General features: G+C 35.4%; 1 protein-coding gene across 1 annotated transcript in view; it reads right to left on the reverse strand.

The window, feature by feature from the left end:
* Positions 1–22,944, reverse strand: part of LOC142087288 (transcription initiation factor TFIID subunit 4-like) — a 149,144-nt gene that overhangs the window by 37,503 nt on the left and 88,697 nt on the right. Inside the window, exon 14 of the mRNA XM_075161381.1 lies at positions 8,727–8,849. Within this exon, the coding sequence (XP_075017482.1) occupies positions 8,727–8,849 (123 nt within the window). The remainder of the gene's footprint in view (positions 1–8,726; positions 8,850–22,944) is intronic.

Genomic DNA, 22,944 nt, shown 5'->3' on the forward strand with positions numbered 1-22,944 from the left:
ATATGGTAGAAGGAAACCGTGAAAGGCCTATCTTCATTCCTCTTTCTTACAGACCGAGCTTTTTTTCGATTAGAACTACTTAAAATGAAGGAATAATTTTTTACTGGATATAAGTCAGCAAGTTCTGAACGAAATGTTTGTGTGTCAGGCTTTTTTCTTTTCTTTTCTTTTTTTTTTTTTGATCCAAGAACCTCTCCTTATCGACAGAATATTGTAAGGCAACATTCAACTGCAGCATAATGCATAGTGGTGGCAAGATCCATTTAAGGAGCATCAATACAGAGCTCCTGCAAGATTTTGGAAAGTTTGTACAGATAACTTCACATTTTCAAGAAAGAGGAGCTTGTCTGATTATTCCAAACTGTTTTTTCTGTGTCTTACATTATGAAATGTAAAAGAGTCTCCCAGATAGATTTAATTACCTTGTAAGAAGAGGTTCTCTGAAATAGTCAAGACTTAACAGAAGCAGAGTTTAGATACTGTCGTTTGGGAGGGGGACTTGGACAACAGTTTGGTTCTACAACAGGTAAAATAACAAAAAGTTCTATTCCGTACTTCTAGGTAAGGTGTTTATATTAGAAGCTGGCAACAGGATTCCCTGGAAGATCAAGCCTGTTTGCCTAAAGGCTCAGGGTAAACTAAAATGTTAAATTACTGTTACCCTAATTGTCACTCTTTGTAAAACCAATGTATTACTTGACCTCCTGTAAATAATCAGGCTGGAAATATCAAAAAACGGGCATCCTAATAAATTTCAAGTTCTTTAGACTTTTTCAAAACCTCAGCTTCGGTAAAGGATTTTTTAGCCAAAAAGAAAAAAAAAATATTCCACAAAATTCATCTGGCATTGAATGGGATGGAAGAGAGAAGGAAATTAATCTATTTGATGATTCATCTGACTCTTACAGAGAAGGGTCAATTCAAAGGGAAACATCGCCGCTTTAAGATACAGGTCTAAATCTTTCTGTGTATATGTTGAAAAGTTACACCTTGGAAATTTTCTGGGCAGGTTTTAAAAATTATTTTCACTGACATCTAAAAATGTCATAGCACCTTGGGCCTTACCTTCTGAAGTCAATGGAAAGACTCAAGTCAATTTTGACAAACCCTCAGCTAGACCCTTTTAGACTTTCTTTCTCTTAATCTTATCAGTTTTATTTAGCCAGAAGAAAGAAAAATTTTGGAATTGTAAGTGTCAGAAAAATAGAGGCTGCAAAATATATTTTATCTTTCAGTGTCTGAAAATCAGGGAGACAAATGGAAAAGAAAATTGAAAATACAGAAAAACCCAACCCAAAACCAACCCCCAAACAAAAAAAAAAGCAAGCTCAAATACCCTCTGTCCCCACAAATCCTCAAGATAGCTGCCTTTTGCAAGAAGAAAAACAATACTCTCTCACAGTAACAGCAACAGACCTCTATAGGGATTGACAAATAATGGATGAACTATTAACTACTCAAAAGTCATTTTGCCAAGTTCTCATTTCCCATGCTAATAAGCTGCACACACTATATTTAAAGTACCCATAAATAAAAAGACTGTATTTAATATTACCACATTGATAAAATTGTTTTCTTTTTAAAAATCCAAACATTTTTTTCCTTTTTTAACCAAGGAGGAGGATTTTAATTTTTTTTTAAAAAAAAAGCCAACAAAACACTATTTAAGACTCCAGTAAGAAGCCTTTAAAAAGCAGAGAAAGAAATACTCTAATGGTCTCCTGTGTGCTAGATCAACATCATGCAGTCAGGTGGGATCAACTACCATTTCCATCTCCAAATGAAGTAAAAATCAAATTTGTTTTGGCCAATAAGGAAAAATGATTAATATCATTGAACCTCTGTCAGAATATTTTGTGTTACACAGATCAAAGGAATACATACAGTATGCAAACCTGCTCTACTAGTAAAAAAGAATGTTTTTGCTGGCACAGAGCCACTTTCTATTTTCTTGCATTGCTGCCTGGCTTTTTCCTCCTGTCAACTGAGATCCATGCAAAATGTCTACTGCCTCCTGACTCAGTGTCTGTATTCCTGCCTGTTTACAACAGCCACAGAAATGTATTTCTATACATTCACACCAAATTAGAATTATTAATCACCAATGTAAACATAGCATTATCCATCATCTTTAATACCTTCCTACTTTTTACTGCTAAGTCTGTAAAATGCATTGGAGTAATGTTTACAAATCTTGTTTCACAAAATAAAACCACAATTCTAAAAAAAAAGAACGTGTTTGTCATGGCTAAAACACAGTCTGAAATTAAATTTTTAAAAATGGAAGTTCATCATTGTGGCAATTTATTTTTAAATTGAAATCTCATGTATTTAAGAATGAGAAAAATAGGTGCAATTATTAATTACGAGAACATCTAGATAGTATTTCAGAAGACTGATTTTCAAATAGATATTAACACATCTCTTGGGAATTATTTTAATATTTATTTGACTTTTGAAAACAGGAAGTAAAGCAAGCCAGAGAAGCTAAAGCTAAACTTGAGATTTTCAAAGATTCCTAAAGTACTACGCATGTAATTCCATAAAACAATTATAAGGACAGACTCCTTAACTTTATTCTGTCTCCTTGAAAATTCAAACCCATATATTTAACTGATAGTTTTGGGATACCTCAAATGATATCACAACTGTCAGCAGCAGTGACATCCTACACCAAAACAGGTCTGAGATAACTACTGCATTCTATCATGTCAGTGATACATGGAGCAAAGAGTGCTTGAAAAGGCAATGATACAATAAATCATAAAAATTCCTCCTGTTCTGCTGTTAGTCTACAGGTTTAAAAGCGCAAAAAGCAAGCTTTAACTTCTTGGACCATAAACACTTGCAAAAAGTGTTCTGGTCTATTGTATCTGCTTTCGTATAACTCAAGCTTAACAAGTGTAAAGGATCTTTAGATTCCAGTGCTTTCTAAACATATCTTGACCACTTAAAACAAAAAGTAATTTATCAAGAGCCAACTATACAGTATGAAGACCAAGCCGAGACTTGAGTTGTAGAACAAGTCATTCCAAGGATCTTTCAAAGTGGATGCCATAAAATTACTTTAGTTCCAAAAAGGTGAGGGAATAGCCTAAAGATTTGCTCAGAGCATGGCAATCCCACTGACTGGTGTTTTTCCCCAAAATAAAAGACTATTCATTGGTTCTAATTCTTTCAGATCTGTCAGAAGCAGTTATGCCTCACAGTTATGTTGGCTGATACATGAACTTCTAAATCTGCATGATACTCTCTGAGTAGACACTTTGGAGATAGCCCAATGCACAACCCTTCTGTAACAAAGACTTCTGCAAGAAACACTATACATTTTTTTTTGTTTAAAAAGGCAAGAAAGGAAGGAAACAAGGCCAGGTGTTCCAACAGACAGCTCTGTCATACTTCTTTTATCATGTCTGACCCATTCCAAAGAGAAAATTACCTAGTCTCCTGATTTCTTCTTAATATTGTTAAAATATTAACAATGAATTTGAGGAATAATTTCAGGGGTTGCTGAAATGTCTATGGATAACCCAAGCATGAAGTGAGAATGCCAGCTGTAATGCGTGCAAACAAATTAATCACATTTCGTCCTGGATAACTAAAAAGAGGCTATAGTCAAAAGCACTTTTTTCCAACTATGTCATAGCATCCAAGTGCCTCCCCAAATAATCATGAATTCATCCTTACATTTCCACTTAGAAATTAGGAATTACTAGTAGTAGAAAGATCTGATAGAGAGGAATGTTAAGTAACTTTTCTATGTCTGTATTTGGAAGTCTCTAGTATAACACAAATTTGCAGGTCTGAAACCAGAATCTTAATAATGTTTTATACAAAAGCTTAACATGAAAATAGCTTTAAAATGTTCAAATTATACCATCTGAAAGATGGATTTAATTAAAAAATGTGGTGCCTTGTACCCGAAATACATTTCACAATCACTTTAGTAATTAGCTTTTCTCTACATAAAACATCACTGTTTTAACTGTAGTTGTTTTGGGACTTTCCAGGTCTGGAAGAACATTATCTTTCTTGACTAATATAATGGTTGGAATACACTGGAAGACACAAAATATCAGATCTCCCTTGAGCACTGGCCCAACATATGGTCCTGCAAATTGTAGAAGATGGTGTTTGGGATAGTTTGCTGAATATTCTTAAGATGACTGGTCTTCCACTATGTGAGAAAGAGGGTTTTTTCTTATCCCTAAAATGACTGTCTTCAATAAGCTGTGATTCACTGAACTAGCCCCGAGGCTGCCTTTGGAAGCTCAGTATTCAAAAACCATCTGTGCCAGCAAGTACCAGGAGAGGGCTTTCACTTGATATTTAAACAAATTATACCCTCAGATATTTCAAACATATACTCTATATTTATGTATTTTGGGATACTAGCCATAGGTCTTGATGAAAAGCCAAATTATTTAATTATTATTATTCTTAAATACAGAAAAATACTTAAATTTAACCTCTACATTTTAATTCCATAGTAAAAAATGAGGGACTTTGAAACATGCAAATTCTGCATTCTTGGCACCTTAGCACTACTCAAATATTTAACTTGTAAAGCTACCCGACCTAGTCCTATGATGGTTAATGCTTTTCTTAAAGCTTTAATTCTTACAATTATGTGAAAATACCTATTTCTTAAAAGCCTTACAATTCAAGAAAAAAAGCTTGAAAATGTGAACTGAGTAGATTAAAAATCCCTAAGGTAAATAAAAGCAACTCAAAATTTATTATTTTTAATCTGATATTAGAGCTGCTTAAGGATACTAACTAAAGAGCTTAAATGGTTGTTGTCTTTCCTTTCCTGTATGTCATCCACTGCCCTGCCTTCACCACCCACTGCTGTGTACCGACACACGCATTAACAAGACCCACACAGCAAATAAGAATTAGGCAGTACTGCTGCTAAATGCATTATGTGGTTCAGGAGTTAGATACCTAACTTGATAACCATGCACTAAATTCCCCAAAACAGTAACATTTAAAAGGTATTGTCCAATAATCTTGTCTAGTATCATTAAATAAATTTTAAAAACTATAAAATTCTGCAAATACAATATTTCCAACTCTGCAAGGCAGGGAAGCTGAATTCTTCCAAAGGTATCTCATTTCTCTTTATCCCTTCTCTTTCACTCTTGATCAAAACTGCATTATAATAATAAGCAGGCTGAATTACTGATGAGCTGCTGGCTGCTACAGAGGAAGCTGTGTTTCTAGCAGATTATCTAAAATACGAGAAGACAAGAAAGGTACTAAAAAGAGAGCGAATGAAGAGCAGGTGATCTCAAGTTTGCTGCTTCTACCTTGTTGGAAGTTCCTTCTCCAGGGCTCACTGGGCTCTAGGCCCAACTAAGCAGAAACTATGCACTTTTTATTGTTGTTAGGTTAGTTTTCTGCCAAATTATCAAATGGAAACGGGTTAGCACAGGGTACGACAAGAGCCAGAGCCAATGAAAGGGAAGGGGCAGGAATGCATTACTCGGGATTGGGATAGAGATCACAGTCAGATTAGCTCAGGCTACTGTGTAATCACAGTCTGAAACTAGTTACAGGTTTGGTGACAGTGTTATTTGAGGACATCTTGCCCCTGCTCATTCACTTCTCTACAAAATCTTTTTTCCTATTTTTTGGAAAGGAATTTTTTATATGGCTGCATGGAGAAGCAAATCAAAGAACGTATATGATGGAAAAATAGCGTCACCCCAAAACTGCTAATTTTCCATCTCCACAAGTAATCAAAACCCCCAGCCATACTAGTACAGAAGAGGCAAATGATGGGTCTTGGTAACTTAAGCTAATCCTGCCATCCGAAAAAAAGTCTATTTCGCTATGGCTTGAAAAGAAGCAAAGAAGTCCAAATGAGCCCTGGCAACGTGAGACAGCGAACAAGTTTAAAGAAAACACTCTTGAACAAAGTGCTGGTGGAAAAATACTTGCAATTACGAGCACAAGCTTTTTCACATTTATAAAAGCTGTGTAAGGGCTGTTTCTCTGTATACAACAAACAGTACTTGATCACAGAAACACTAAGCTTTTCCATCAACTTTTTCTCTTAAGCAAAATAACCATCACTACTCCCTAAATTGACCTCCTGCTCAGATCAAAAGGGTATTATTAAAAAGATCCAATTTCCAAAAAGAAATTGTGAGCTAGTATTTCTGTTGAACAAAGAAGTTGGACTGAAATCCAATAATTCTCATTGAAAAAAATGGCCAATAAAACTAAGTAAAATATCAAACAAGAGTAAGTTCAGAAAAGGAAAAAAGGTAACATGCAGGGATGAGATGATTTGTAAATTATTATCTCTTTGGATCAGCAAACTGCAGTGTCCCAGCTGCAACAAAAGCAGACATATATGTCAAAAAAGATTAATGAGGAGACCAGCAACTTCAATGACAAAAACTGGACGTTTTGACAAAAACAAAAGGGCAGGCCAAGAAAGCTCTTGCCAAGTCAGACCTTGCAAACAGAGATTATCAGTAGCAGGGACTTAAGCAGCTTAGAAATTGCTTAGAGAAATCAGAGGGTCAGAGACCATGGTGGAAGTCAGACATCTGAAGGTGGAACTGGGCTAAGGGGATGTCTGTAAGACAGGACATAGTTTTATGACAGTTTTCTATGTTGTTTATAATCTCCAGAAATCCAAAGAAGAGAAATCAGATAATCTTAGACAAACAATGCTAATTTCCAGTACCTTTTCAGAGTGAAACATTTTTCAGGAGTTGAGTTTATTTCTGCATCGCAGCCCTAATGAGTAGGTCAGAAGAATAACAGCGAGTGAGTTTCTAGCAGCCAACATGCATGACAGCTTCTACAGTGCTTTAGATCCTATCCCCAGAAAAGACATTGAATAATCCAGATACAGTATCCAAGTCCTTGAAATCAGTTTGCAGCCAAGCACCGATGTGAGTTGACCAGGATGGTTAGAAGCTAGGAGGAGAGGGATGGGAGCAATTCAGTCTGAACTGGCAGAAGATCCACACAATTCATGACTCCAGGAAATCCATGTATCGGCAAAAACTTCACGGATAATTTGTCAATTGAATAACACAGAAGTTCAGCAAAATTTGGGCTAGGGGAGCAACAAAAGGAGGCAAAAATCTCCCGACACCTTTGGAATTTGCTACAGACCTTTATCTTTCCTTGAAGCAGTGTACGAGGAGTTTCTAGAGAGAGAAGCTGTTCACCATAAATCCATTCAGGCATACGGCTCTGAATAAAATGTTTCACCAAAGGTGACCAAAATTTGGTTCATCAAACTATAAAAGCTTAAAAAAGGATTGTTTTTTAAAAGGGGAAACAGACAATAAAAATTAAATTCTGATACTTAGAATCCTGAAAATACTCCTTTGGTCAAATAAAGACAAGAGGGGACTGTACATCTGTTAAAATCTGAAGTGATCCATGTATTATTAGAAGGTTCAAATTATTTTTAAATGAATCTTGTGTGAAAGCCAATGCTATCACTACCCAATTGAGCTTCTAATGAAAGCTTCTTTTGGCCTGTTGCTGCAGGATTTCTTACAGGTGCATACGGACGCAAACAGAATGCTTTACTGAATGTAAGACAAGGAGGAAGACCGAAAGGAAGGCAATGTAACAGGACAACACAAAACCCAGGAAACTCACTCAGTCTGAAACTAATTTGACCAGAAAATGGGAGCACCTCCTATGTATCTGAAGTCGTAAGTCAACTTTAGTATATAAACAAGATCCACTTCTATTCCTAGCTCAGCTCATTCCTTAGCACTAATCTCAGCACATGAAAAGAGAGAGAGAAGCCAGATAAAAGCTATCCAAAATGGGAAACAAAAAGGCCTTTGGAAATGCCTGGCATTTAGACAGTCAAATGTCTGAGCCAAAACTGTTAGTCAGTTATTCAAAACAAAATGTTTGCATTTTCCTCAGAACAGACATATAATAGGGAGAATTACTTTGACTCCTGTTGTGTAGGCATATTTAGCAGAAACAAAAGAAGCCCAACTATATCTGTACTAAACAACACAGTACTCTCTAAGAGTTATCCAAGGTAATGCAGCCATGTTACTCTAGTTCTCCACCTCAGTTAATATATATCCCACTTTTGAGGATTTTGCACTGCATTGTGTAGTATAGCTACTTCTCCATTTAAGATAACAGAAGAATCACACTAACAAATCTGATTCTACTTCCAGAGCAGAGTATTCTTATTAAATTTACATACAATTTAGAATGATTACAAACTCATCTTTGCAGTTGCGGGGGACAACCAGCTATTCTGTAAAAAGTTTTAACACATATTGGTCACAAAAACACACTTACTGGTATTACTACAAGCTCTTGGTCCAAACTAAGCAATGCCACAGTGACGTTTTTCCGGATATTGCTTCATGCCCTACTTTTTTTCCTGTTTTCCTTTGGATTATGCAGAGGAGAAAACCAGTATAAAGGCAGTGAGCATTTTCAGGAAGAGACCTATACTTTAGGTTTAATTTCTTTTTAAAATATTCTTTAAGTATCTGTTTAAAGTTAACACTTGAAAAATAAAACTAAGAGAAGATGTCATCTTAACTGTGACAAAGTAAGATAAACCGGACTCAAAGTCCTTCTAATTTAGTAATTTTTATCACCTTTTCCAAGTTACACAGTTCACTGAAAATACTGGCATGTAGTATCTCTAGTTATTCCTACTAAGTTTTGAAATAATCAATTCTCTTATTCTGTGTGTAGACATATACCTCTCCTCCTATGGTAAGCAGTCCAGGTGAATCAAGCTTCCGTTTCTTCCGGGGACCGATAGCTGCCAATGCAGTTAGATTGGCATCCCTCTGCCTCATTTGTGCAAGTTCTTGTTGCTGCATCTATTAGAGAGAGAAAAAACTCTGTTTAGTTTTTATTCTGTTGCCATTTCAAAAACTTATTCTCAGACTTGCGAGCATTAGGTAAAAATCACACATGAGCAATCCCTAACAGTACTTTGCTGTTCCTAGAAATACCATTTTAGCAGCTCAAGCATGCAACCTTGCAAGAGAGTAATAAAGAAGATACAGAAGTTCTCTTGACTTTCCACAGGATTTCTGCTTCCAAATAACTCAATCGTTTTTGAAAACTCCATCCTTATCCTTGAAAACTGCCTTAGCCAGTAAGTACTATACACTAACTACACATCTCCAGTTTAAGATTGATATGAAGAATGTAAATACCAATTCAAATCCTCAAAAAATATCTCAGATATTTTTCTTCATCTTAGATTTACTTTGAATATTTCAAATATACTTGGTATTTGCTTCCAAAAAAAATCATATCTAAATGCATAAAACACCTCTATCTAAACGTTAATAGAAGGCATTGCTAACACAAAAACCCTACAAACTGAATTTACAACAGCTTTCTGGGATTAGGATTTAGGTAACAACACATTTAACTAGTTTGAGGCTAAGAAAACAACCTGCCAGCTGCATTATATAACAGTGTAGCATGCTACAGAAAATAAGAGAAAATACTCTGGCCACCACATGATGAAGAGGTAAGTTGTATATTCATTATAAACTGTATAATCCTTTTAGAGAGTAAATGGTAAGAGACATATTCCCATGAATAATACTACTTTAATAAATATTCTGATCATCAATACTACACAATAATAATTGATTAGGTAACGCAGCGTATGATTTTAATTAGATAAAAGCATTCATAGCTCTTAGTAATCATTCTTCTTAATTTCAAAACTCTGGGTTTGCAAAATCCTTCAATAAATTCAGAGGAGGTGTTTGTTTTCTAATCTCACTGATGTCGTATTTGTTCCCACTTCAACAGAAACGCACAGAACACTACCTCAAGAAATTCAGTAGTGGTAATAAAAAAAATTGTATGATACAGGCACAATTCTTCATTAAAATGAAACGGAACTGACAAGTGTAGATATAAGTGCCTCAGCCATTAATTACATGGGAGTTGCATATACAAGCGGGGCCTGAACTATCTTGGTCAATGTTAAAAGGAAAGGAAGTTTAAACAAAAAAGTACCAATGTATGCTATCTTTTCTCCATTCACTTCTGCCTAGAAAAAGCAGGTCTGCTTCATGCATCCTATTTAGTGCATTGTTCAGGTTTATTCATTTAGCCATGCAACCATATTTTCACGTTCTTCAGAAAAAGAAAATTCAGTACATTTAGAGTTTGAAAACCCATTTTTTCACATTTTTATGCTATATATTTTGCAACTGCAGTTATTATCATAACTTCAATATAGAATTACCTACAAATACACATCCCACTTATCTACAGGTTAAAAGAATTTCCTAAATACAAAAAGGAAATGTGGAAAAATATCTAAATAATAGTGCAAAGGTCTATACATACTTCTCTTTGCCAACTCATATTAGGTTTTTAGCTCAAATATCTTTGGCTCTCTTCCAGATTAAATGCCAGTTAGACAGACCTGCCCGCTTACCCTTTCAAGGTAGATAGCAACAGTGGTGAGCTCTAATCATTTACAAAGGTCATGATCGGAAGCTAGCCCGTAAGCAGTCATTTAAAATTCGATTGATCCCTATTTGTAGTCAGAGAAAGAAAATGGACATTTCAGCTGTATTGTAATTATGAGGCTTCAAGGCAACTGTAAATAGATGTGCAAATCCAGATACTGGCAAATACCTTAGAGAAGAAATTATTACTATAGTATAACATATATCCAGGAAAGGTTGAAGATAAAACTGCATATAAAAAAAGATCAATCATCTTTTTGCTAATTTGCCATGCTTGCCAGCCTATAAGGGTTATCACAATTATCAGAAGTCTGATGAATATTTAAGCGAGGGACAACTGGCTTAGAATCTCAGACGAAGTTGTAAAGTGGATGGCTTCACAGAACAGGAAATTTTGCACTGGAGTATTTGCTTCCTGGGAGATGCAGGTCAGAAATATAGTCTGATAGATAACTGGTATCATGCAAACGTTATTATATGAGTATTTTATCCAACGTCACCATTTTCAAACCAACAGTAAGCTAATACTTACTTGGCTCTTTGTACTACCTGTACTGCAATATACAGTGATTGTTTCAACATGTAACATAAGCATATAGTGCCTCTGAAAAGTTGCTCCAAGAACTATAATTTAGTATTTTTTTAATCTTGCACATGCAAATTATAAAGCAAAACACATCATTTCTCTAAATTCCACATAGTGGGACAAATCCTGCCCTCAGTTCGAAACCTGCGAAGTGTCTGGTGCTGTTTTACCAAGCAAACATGGAATAGATTCAAGAGTCTGCAGAAGGGTTTGCACTTGTTTATTCCTCTTTGTCCTTTCTTTTTTATTCAGTGAGAAGAGCTAAACGTAGTTCCTGGCATCACACACTAATTTTTGACAAATGTGTTCGCCTAGCACTGATTGCCAAAACAAACGCACAAGATTTTCAACTGCCTATAATTTAGCACACGACAGGAAGCCTGGCTCAGCACATGGAGCAAGGAGCTGGGCTCTGTTCTCCTGACACTGGGTGAATACCGGCAAGACCTTTCCCTTCACTGCCCTGTGCCTCTGACCCCGCTTGTCTATTTGGGCTATAAGCTCTCCTGATGTGGATCCTGCTGTACTACGTGCCTTACTTATCAGCTAGCTCCAGTGGGACTAACAGACACTACTTCAACACAAATAATGAATATGCTGCCAGGTACAAAAACTCCAGACAAAAACACAATACAGTTTCTGATATTGGTTCTACAGTACACAACTTGGTATACTACAATAGAAAAGAACAACCTTCTTATGTAAACCTTAATGAACTTTGGTCAAAACATACCAAATACATCAAACACACATGCATCATCAGTAAGATCACAGTATCCTGATGTTTTATAAAATAAGGACTGAAGTGCTGAAATACTTGATACTATATTACACAAATTCTCATCACTCTTTTAAAAATTAGTTATCACTGATGATTTTTTTTTAAAAGCTCATCTGAAGACAGAGGATCATAAAATTACATTTAAAAATAATCAAAAGAATTATGATCCTGATACTGATTACCAACAGAGGCATTCATCTTGCAGTGCTTAGTGTACTCCAGTTGGCTTAAGGGAACATCTTTGCACACTCACTATTAACTATTAATTTGCTTACAATAAAACATCTTCGCAGTTTATGGATATTTATGAGCAAGAAGAAATTTGACAAGCTTCCTGGATGTTATTTAACATCCCAGAGCAGACTAACAACCGTTGTTGCCTTCTTCATACTCCCATTCCAACTTTCTCTTCTTTCCACCTCCAAATCACATACTTCTGTTTTTTTATACCCTACATCAGATTATCTGTACCAAATCTCTCTCCTACTCATGTTACTCCCAATCATAAACTTTGTTTTAAAAAAAAAAAAGAAGTATCTTGACTTCGGTTTAAAGGAAGGGGACACTATACCTTTCATAAAGACATTTACATATGCAAGGTGGCTACTAACATCTGATTCAACAGGAGCTTTTCAAAATGAATGCCATGAAGATATGAACTATTTTAAAACTAGTCATAAAACCTGATATGGTTATTGCAGGTATCTTGCAATAAGTTTAGGAATAACCGTTTTGTGGGAGTTGTGTAATTAGTGTAGATTTAATTACTCTGCTTTGGTGTCAACAGAGATTACTTTTAAGCTGTACCTCTTGTACCACGAGATGCCAAATGCACAACCCTGACCAGTGGAGGCTCTTTGCCCCAATATACTCTGGAACCGTATTCTCTACATCAAGTGGAAATGACTTTGCAACCAGTTTTGCAACCAGTAGTTCCAAAGTCATCACCCTCTGAATTCTCAGCACTAAGAATAACGTGAATTAAATGTAGCCATCTTCAATGTTCTGAAATTACTCTTAAAAGTACCTGTGAAACTAAAGCTACTTAAGCTTCTTACTTTACATGTCAATTATATTTTAAAGTAAGAAAACAGCCTGTTATTACAATATAGTTTATCTTCTAAGCCAGTTAGTAATTTCTCAATATTCAAACAAATGAAGCACCTGTTAATAACTATACATCCTGATAAAATAAATAAATTTCCTGTTAATTAACATGATTTAGCAGAAATGAATCTAACTCACTACATCAACCAACAAGATGCAAGCGTTTGATAGCTGCATTCATTCACACTCTCATTTTCATATTGGACTGCTGATGCAATATCATTCTTTAACTTGCCTTCATCACAATTAATATGGATATATTTATCAATAGCATATTAAAATTTCTGCCCTCTGGGAAGGAAGCAATGCTTCATTTGGAACCACACTAATCAACAACAATTAACTTTTTGAAAGTCAAAATATTTATCTAAAACACAGACAAATATTCCAATATATTATATGAGAAAAATGCTTACAAATGAGATGCTGTTCCTTGCTCCTTATCTGATCCCAATTTATTTTTAGCATGCCATTTACTTACTGAGAGGTATTTCATTACTTAATGATAACTTTAACTTAAAGAAATCCCTTTGATGAAAAGTACAGTATAAGAATTAAGCACCAATATTATTTCACGAATGAAATTTTCTTCTTTGTGATGGTGGCATAACATTAAAACCACAGAAAGAACACTACTTCATTAGTTTAATAAAGTAAAACTAACACCAAAGGTTCTAAAATTTTAGTTTGTTTTCCTTAGATCATTCTTTATTATGATACGTTTAGGTATTTCAGAAAGAAGTGCTACAAGCCATACGCCACAAGGAAGACAGCCATATGTCTATCTGAAGTATCAACATGAGATCCTAAAATCTAGATTTACGTTCTTGATTTTTGGACATAATTACTTATTCATGGCATTGTAAATATTTTTGCAAGAGAAACCAAGCATTTTCTTTAAGCCTTTTCTGCACTACAAGCCATCATGAGAACAGTCACTGAGAAGTGAGAAGTTATGGCTAGAGGAATAAATTCTATGGATTTGTTCAAGGTATGAATTTGGCCTGGAAAGACAATTGTAAAACAAATGCTGGATACTTGGTATAAACACCCACAGATCTCAAGTCAAACACCTTCTCCAATCCAGAACATTAAATGGCCTAGCAGTGGCTGTAATGTGTACTACCAACAGAGAATTCTTCCTCCTCAGTGAGCACAAAAGTGCATCTCCCATGAGAAATAGGTTTGTTAACGTCAGCTATCCAAACATCCCAATGAATCTCACTTGCTCACCTGAATCCACAGGAAAAGGCAATGTCAAACAGCAAATGAGGCACTGCACTACTCATCAGAAAGACAGGAGTTGTTCAAACCCATGAGCAAAAAGCATCTGGAAAGGAAGACGAAATGTGCTCCAAATGGAGGGCAAAACATAAAGCAAACTGAAATTAGCTTTGTTTAAAGCAGAGGTGTAGATGGAAAAAGGGCCTGAGCTGTAGCTGCTAAGGACTGCAACTAAGAGAAGTTTCCTTCAATATGATCAGAAACTAAGAGGATGACTGGAACTCTAACAATTCAAGTCTACACATAAATACCTTCAAAACTAAAAGGGAGAAGAGGGAGTGGCATCACATGTGAGAGAGAAAGGTCAAGGAGGTGTTTACCTACAGGCGGAAATCAGGGATGTGTTTTGGCCTGGAAGAAAAATAACCTGATGACAGAGAGACAGAGATAATTGTGAAGATAAAGAAGAAGGAAGAGCTTGAGGAAGTAGTCAAGTACGTTATATACTGTCAATATAGGATTTGATAAAGGAATAGAAGCTGAGTTATAAAAGTAAGTTTCTGTAGTCACAGAGCCGACTCAGCCCACGAAGAACTAGACTTTGGCTACTTACAATTCCTAACATAGTTCAGAAATACCACCTGAGAAGAAGAAAAGAGGACAGAGAAAGGCTACAGCACAACAGAAGCTATAAATATCGACAGACTGTAAACTGCAATCAAGAACGATGACAGCCAGGAATGAACACGAAACAGGAAATTGGCAACAGAGAGAGCTAAATGGCAGAAATGTTTGATGAAAGCAAGATCATATAAACAATGATTTAAGCATTGATTTCTAGCCAATAGGCATCAATGGAGATCCCTCCTAATTCTGTTTGCGATGGATGGTTTAATTCCTGATAACAGGGTCATATGCTGGGAAAAGCTTGTCTTAATTGATGGTTCTGCAACATATATCTATCAGTCTCAGACAGTGATTACACCCCCTGGAAAAACATCTTTTTTGCTGAGAACAGCCTGAAATGTGGAACCATTACACATGTCCTAAGATGTCCACAACAGAAGGTGCAATTAAAAAATGAAACTCGTTAAAAATGCTAGCAGTAACCTCAACAAGTCCAGGACAATGATCAAGAAGGATCGGTACATCAGTGAACTTCGGAGAGAGAGTCTTGAAAAACAGATAATGTCTCAGAATGCCCATGCTATGCTCCCACCTCTCTTTTGCATTACCAAAGTCTCTAAAGGTCAGCAGAACTCCTACAGCAATAGCACGCTGATGGTAAGAAACTGGTCCACAATACCTAAAGTTTAAAGTGGCACTGCAATAACGCAATACCAGAGAAGTTTTCCAAGTATAATAGCAAAACATACACTGAACACATTCTGTGAGACTTTTAAACATTCACAGCTCTGCCAAATTATATCTAATTTTCTTCAATACAAAGCTGGATGCTACTTCTCCACAAGCATTCTCCCACAACTCAGTAAAAAGCTCCAAGATCAAGATTTTATTTTACTGAAAAAGGTGTGTGTGGTGTGTGCATTGGTGTTTTTTTTTTTCCTTCCTTTTTTTCTTTCCCACACACTTTTAACAACAGTCAAAAATTATTGCATAGTGTTTGAAAAAATCACCCTGGGCAAAGACTAAGCTGGGAACATTTCAGCCCCCAAGTTGAATGTTTCTTAAAATAATGAGCATCGGAATACAGTTCTAGAACCTTAACTGGGGTACTTTTGACCAAGTGTCTTTCTTACAATAGACATTTATGTTTATTACATCTAATTTCATTATGTTTTAGAAGTTTACTCAAATTTTCCATTAACATTTGCCCTATTACTTTCAACACAATGTATGTCAAACTTCTGATATAGAAAATGCCAGGTGCATCCTGCCTTTCATTTTTAATTTTCCCTGAAGAAAAGCCTTAATTGTAATTTTCTCAAGTCATGTACGCTACCTAGTTAAATGCAATTTTTAAAATAATTATCAGTAAAACTACAATTTTATCTCCTTACTACTTAAGACCACATATTGTCTGAACTGATTCATATATATTCATAGTAGTAGGTTTAATTTTCTTGGAAGTCTCCTTAAGAGATTACTCATAGCTTACAAAAAAACAAAAGCATGAAGGATTTTGAGAGTGATTTTAATAAGTCTTGTGATTTTTTAACATACTTTTTGTCTCTAGTACTATTTTATTACCGAAATAGTTTCAAGTTCTCCTTATCCCACTAGTCCCTTTAATCAACTAATGCTCTTTTTGTTAATTCTGTATATTCTTGGTTGGTTGCCTTTTTGATTTTCCAAAGACAATGCACTATTTTAGTTTAACTTAAAACCATTTATTTCTGCAACTCTCCAACCATCTCTTAAGCTACATATTCCTATCTATAGTATACAATGTATAATAATCACTTACTTTAGAAAGATATCCCTCAAATTCCTCAAAGAGTTCTATAACAATTGGGTTTTTTGTCCTTCCAGTAACCTTAATCATTACATTTCTTCATCCCTCAAAAACTGTTGTTGGAGCTCCAGCACATTTTGTCTGGTTTTGGTTATACTGTTCCTCAAACAACTTCGCCCCAGCTGCGCCAGTTCCAGGCTCTGCAGACACCCCTATTTTAAGCCTTGATATTTGTTAGGTCCCATAATGGTGTTTGGTAGATTTGCTGAGCCAAAGACAGATCATTTGAGCAAAGAGTTTTTGAGGCACAGACAACTGGCAGGATCAGCATTACTAGGGCTGGCAACTTTTTGAGCTGGTAACTTACCTGTAGTAAGATGAGAAAAAGTTCTGAAAGAATTTCCCTAAGATCTGTTATTTTATTTTTTGTTATCAGTCTTAATTTTATTTGGGAGCGACCCAACAATAGACAACTACAAATCTTCTCAAACTGTTCTTTAAAGGAAACGAGACATACTGATACAATATAAATATGACCGGTAAGAATACCACCCAAAAAGCTTGATGGCTTACTCATAGGCTCCTGAATTCAGGGGCAAACAACAGAAGAATATCCTCACTCTTGGGGCACTGTCAAGACAGACTGGTTAAGATCTTTTCCCAGGCCCCATGTTAATTTAAGTGGGGGTTTACTATCCTCCCAAGATTTCTAGGATGTTCTCCTTTCCCCCTGAAGCGAGACGCTATGCGAGGGCTCCAAAACAGATGCTTTAATGAACATTAGGGAATATAAAACACAGTGAAAACCTGTATGAACGACAGTCATGTCTAGAGTTACAAAGAGCAGCAAACTTGTTGAGCTGTGGCTTTAGTTAGGGAGATCTGACAGAAACACGGGGATAATGGGAGCTAAATCAACTAAGAGAAGTGAGGAAATACGCTTTGCTTTTTTTAAAACCATGCACTGGAAAATACGAGGGTCAGATGAACCTCACAACCAAGCTTTCTATCAGCTCCCCATGCTTGCAGCTGGAGTGCATGCAGTCCCAGAGGCTATGCCGTCCACTGTAACAGCGTTAAACGTTGTACTAGAACATGAATCAACTGCTCTATTTTTCAGATTGTGAAGTATCCCTGAAATAAACATTTTTGCAAATACCCTTTAAAAAATATTTCATTGTATCTGAGTAATACAACAGCTACTTGGAGAGTGAAAACTCTCCATGGCTGCTACAACTTTGTGTTAGTACTATGAGACTCCGATCAAGATTTTTATCTGCATGTTCTTCTCCGTGCATCTTGAATTTTGATAGCATGGGCTTCTGTTATTTTTGTTATTTTTATTTCTATTCCACCTCTGGCACATACTTGAAATCTGAAATAATTAAGAACCAGTACACCAGAACTGTACCAAAAACACGGGGAAAGTATGGTCTTGGTTAGTATATCAACAGAATCAACTGAAGACTGAGGTACGTAGAAAGATCTCAGCTTCGTGGAAGTGAAGAGCAATAGTATGGCAAACCATAAAATCTCAAGTCAGCCTGAAGCATTTTCCCCATTTTTTCAAAATAAATATTTCTATTTTGTGGTAAAATTTCTCTGCCTATATGTCACTACCACAAAACTTAAGAATAGTAGAAATTTTAAGTGTGTTTAAAATACCAGTTAATCAGAAATTCTGGCAAGAGGCTTTATTAACTAGATTATCCCAAAAGAAAATGCCCAATTTTGATACCAGTCCTCTAACATTCTTATGGGAAATCTGCATCTTGAAACTGCCAGCCTCATTTGAGGAAATGAGGCAAATGTAGCAATCTACTAAAAATGATTTGGCTGTAATAAGTCATTTTAATCAAATAGTTAGAGAGAATGGCACTGAAGTTAATTTCTGAAGTGTTGTAAACAGATGGGAAATGTGTAGTGTAGAGACTGGTTGTGCACTTTTAACACAATACCCTTTTTTGCAGTCTGGATTGTGGTTTGATCAAGTCTAAGTGACATGACAAAAACAATTTTAATTTATTCTGAAACTATATTCAACTAAAGAATGCACAATATAAAGAGTATGCTACTCTTTTCAAAAGTGAGATTTGAGGCAGAGCAGTATCGGGAACAAAAATAGCCAGACGCCCACCTTCTTCTCCTCCTTAAAAGTTGTGGGGGTAGTACTGGGGGTTCACTTGCAAAATGGAAGTTCCACTGGGGATGCAAAACAAGCTCGAAATTTAAATAATCTACATCTTTTCTATTTTAGATTTAACTACAGCAAAACCGCTACTGCTCATTTCTCCTGCAGATCAAGGGAACAACATACCACAGTGTGGGGACAAAATATTTCAAGCAATTTTTCATACACTGACAAGTAGTAAATTAGGGAATCTTGTAAGTACAATACAGTAGTCATCCCCTTCTATTGATCACATATAATTTACATCTTACAAAGATGTGAATTCTTGCATTCTCACTCCACAAGGAAAATCTCAATGATTTATTCATTTCAAATAAAAAATAGAAGGTAGATGAGAAGAATTACTTCACAGGCTGAAGCTTTCTCAGGGCACTAGTGCTAGGCTCTTCTTTCGCACTGCCCGAAGGGCCTTTGTGTGCAAGTCCCTCTAATTAACAAGGTGAATCATGCAGCAGTTCCCTAATTAGTGAACATGACAAGCCAATGGAAACAAGCAGACAGACCTGGCGTTCAGATATGGTCAACAAAAGGCAGAGCAACACACCATTAAAAAAAAAAAAAATTACATTTCATGTAAATAACATAGAAAAAGTAAGAGAACTAGCGTAATATCTAATTTCCCTTTTCATGTTTTATGCTTATTCCTCATTTATTGCAGATATAAATAACAACACAATAAATCAAGGTTTCCAACTGCAAGTCACACCACCTCTCCAAAATCAAAGAGTAGCTATCCTACATGAATAAGCATCTGCTTAAGGGGCATTATTTGTTTTCTTTCTTGTTTTTCTGCTTTAAAGAACTGCAGTTACATTAAGCTTAGCACTTTAAGAATCCCTTAATTAATACTATTCAAAATTTTTTTTTCTTGAAATCCTTTTTTACCAATAGATGAAATGAGTGCAATAGTTGCACTTGCACTATAAAAATGCCTACATTCCCATGTAATGATTTGTAACTTTTGTATAAGGATAAATAAATAAATAATAAAAGTGAATAATCAAAGAATCAGATTTGCATTAAAAAGGAAATGAGATGATCTAAAATGTACCTCCTTACATTCACCTTTTCAAGTAAAATATTTTTAATCTTTCACTCTTCCTTCTGCTTTTCCCAAAATTAGTCTCCCGATCTCCAAAACAACACATGGGAGTTTAATTAATTTTCAATTTATTGCAAATTGAACCTTTGATTTAGATCTTACCAATCCTTCAACATATTAGAAGTCTGTGTGTCACCAACAGCAGAATCTAATTCTTCACAGAAAAATTCCACTATATTCTTTGCTCTCTATTCCTTGGCACATTATAATAAGTGAGGAAAGCTACAGATTATCCCCTCATTACAGGCTCCTCTTCCTCGCAATCTTGAAAACAAGTATTTCTGTCTTTCCTCTTCTAAATGGCTAAAATTTCCTTACGTTCTAAAACTGAGTTCAAAATATTGATGTCTAAAAAAACCTTACTTTTCTGATCCAGTTTTAAAAAAATAGGATTAAAATACTGGCCGTGAAGTAATAATGTTTCTACATGCCTTTAAAGGTTCTTTTTTGGCTATAAATTTGAAGAATATTTAGTAATGTTCTATTACAGAACGGATTAACTGTTTCAAAGCAGTTTAAGATTCACAATAAACACTATCAGAGATCATGAGCAGAAAGCTAAAATCACTACAAGCTATCTTCTGTGTTCATTTTTTTCTCTTCTTAGTATACGTGAACTTCCCTAACTTCTCTTAGATCCCACTCCACGTAACCATTCTTAGGGCAGTGCAGAAGAGCTTTAAACACAGGCTGAAAAGTATCCTCTTTTAACATTCAGGCACAATGGATAATCTGCTAACAACTGAACTATGATCTGCCATATGCACAGAGGAAGTATTCAGCAAACAACCTGTCACAAACGCTTATTGTTTCAGTAACCAACTCACCAAAGGACTTCGCTGTATAAAATATATTACAAACTCTGGCACAATTTATTATCAAAGACAGCTGTAATTAAATGTGAAACTACTGCAAAAAGAAAACAGATTTGGTGCATTAAAAAGCTTTAAATTCTTCTTTTGCATCTTAAATAACAAAATCAAAGCGAGGAGATGGGAAATATATGCTAAATATACAAAATCAGAAATTAATGCAAAATCACAAAATTTTTAGTTGATTTTCAAATAAATGGTATACATAAACGCAGCTTATTTTATATATAATTACAAAAATATTTTGCATTTAAGTAAAAATGTTAAATGTAGCTGATAACAATAAATCATAATTGTCCACAGGAGATGTTTTGATACGAGATTGTATCTAATACCAGAGGGACAAATTCTGTTTGTTTTGAATACTGCTACTGATGTCAATAGAGTTATTCCAGAGTTACAATGGTGTGACAGAAAAGAATTCAATTTCCAGTATTTTAAATATGAGGAATGCACATTTTAAAAGTGACAGGAGCAAAAATGCACTAAGAGGCAAACAGGGCAAAAATAAAAATCCCTGAGACAAAACAGTCAGATCATTCTCATATTTGCCACATAGTCTACCACATGTTCTCAGCATTCCCGAATGTTGGCATGCCTGCTAAGGCAGACATTTCCTTTTCCATCAGATTTAGGGGGTTTGTTTTTCAAATTTCAGTACTAACCAGAAATAATCTCTCCACATAGAGAGATGGACAGATGAGCATTTTTTGCTCAGGAATTATTTTTAATGCCTCAGTTAAAATTACCTGAGGATATTTATGAAATGTACATTTATGATTTTTTTTTTCTTTTGTACAGCTGAGCAGATCACAGAAGACATCATATATTGTAATGTTCACAGAATCATCAATTGACAAATTTAAGAAACATATGCATTTTAGATAGCAACGTACAAGATACTTAAATATGCATTACAATTGCTCTATATCCAAAACATCAAAAAATACAGAGCAGAATGCTATCACCTATTACTGAAACCCCAACACCTCCTACTGAGCACCGTGACTGCACACAACACACACAGAAGTTCAGCTCAGTAATGAAGTATATTTTGTCTCTATGTAAATTACTGAGATTAAACCTTGACAAAACTAGGATTAACAACTGGTCTCAGAAAACTGTGCCAGAGAGTCTCTCATGACCTGAAGTTACCTTTCTCCTCTGAGAAGTGACATCTCTAGTATAATCCAGACCACTGTTCAACTTCTGCATCCTAAAATAAGGTGCAAGTTTTCAACCTGAGACTAAATTAGAGAAGTTTATAGGGTTAGCTAGTGTAGCTGCATGTTCTTTAGATGTTTTCCATGCAAGCTGGAGGTCTGTATCATTCTATCTCACAGTCACCTAGATCATTAAAAAAGTAAAATAGCTAAAAGATGCAAACAATTTATATTCTCAGAGGGGAAAAAAATCATCCCGTATTTATGTTTTCTGACACACCCTAGTAAACAATGGATTCCCTGAACATATTGCTTAAGAAGGAAAAACTGGCAACTGCTAATGACAGACCATTATTAAAATAGAGAACAATTTTGTTTAATACTGAATTTACTCTTCCTCAAAATAGGAAGCTGAAAGTGTTTTACTTAATTAAGCAGCAGCATATAGAGTGAAGTAGCAACGTATATTCAGTAACCTTCTTAATTATTACGTGTCATAGTAAGACATAGCAGATATTCCCATATATTCTACAGGTACCCTATACTGGGGAGCCTATCTCACTTCTCCAGAGCTGGCAGATGTCCATTAGAGCCACAAAGTGCTGAGCTGCCTTAAGACTTATGAAAACATATATCAAACTTCTCCAGAATTTAAACATGGATTTTGAAAATAAATAGACAAAATTATCCTATTTCTCATAAAAATGTGCTCTGTTCTCACCAATCTCACTTCTATTATGTTTCTTATAAAGTGAATATTCTCCCTCTCTTCTGTCTTCCTGTACACAATTAACGCCTGAGTTCAGTTTTTATGTTCAGTCTAATTTCCCGTTTTGTATATTTGACACCTTCCTAAAGCTTACTTGACTTGTCTGACATGTTTGCCAGATATAAGCACTTCTCCCAGGATAATTTTTTTCCCCCCAATTATTCTTACTTTTTGGGAAATTAATAGATTTTCGTGCACCTTGACATGTGAATATGACTTTTGGCCATATAGGGTGAAAACCCTTTAAAAACCTGATAT

This window comes from Calonectris borealis, chromosome 12 (genome assembly GCF_964195595.1).
Source record: "Calonectris borealis chromosome 12, bCalBor7.hap1.2, whole genome shotgun sequence".
Lineage (NCBI taxonomy): Eukaryota > Metazoa > Chordata > Aves > Procellariiformes > Procellariidae > Calonectris > Calonectris borealis.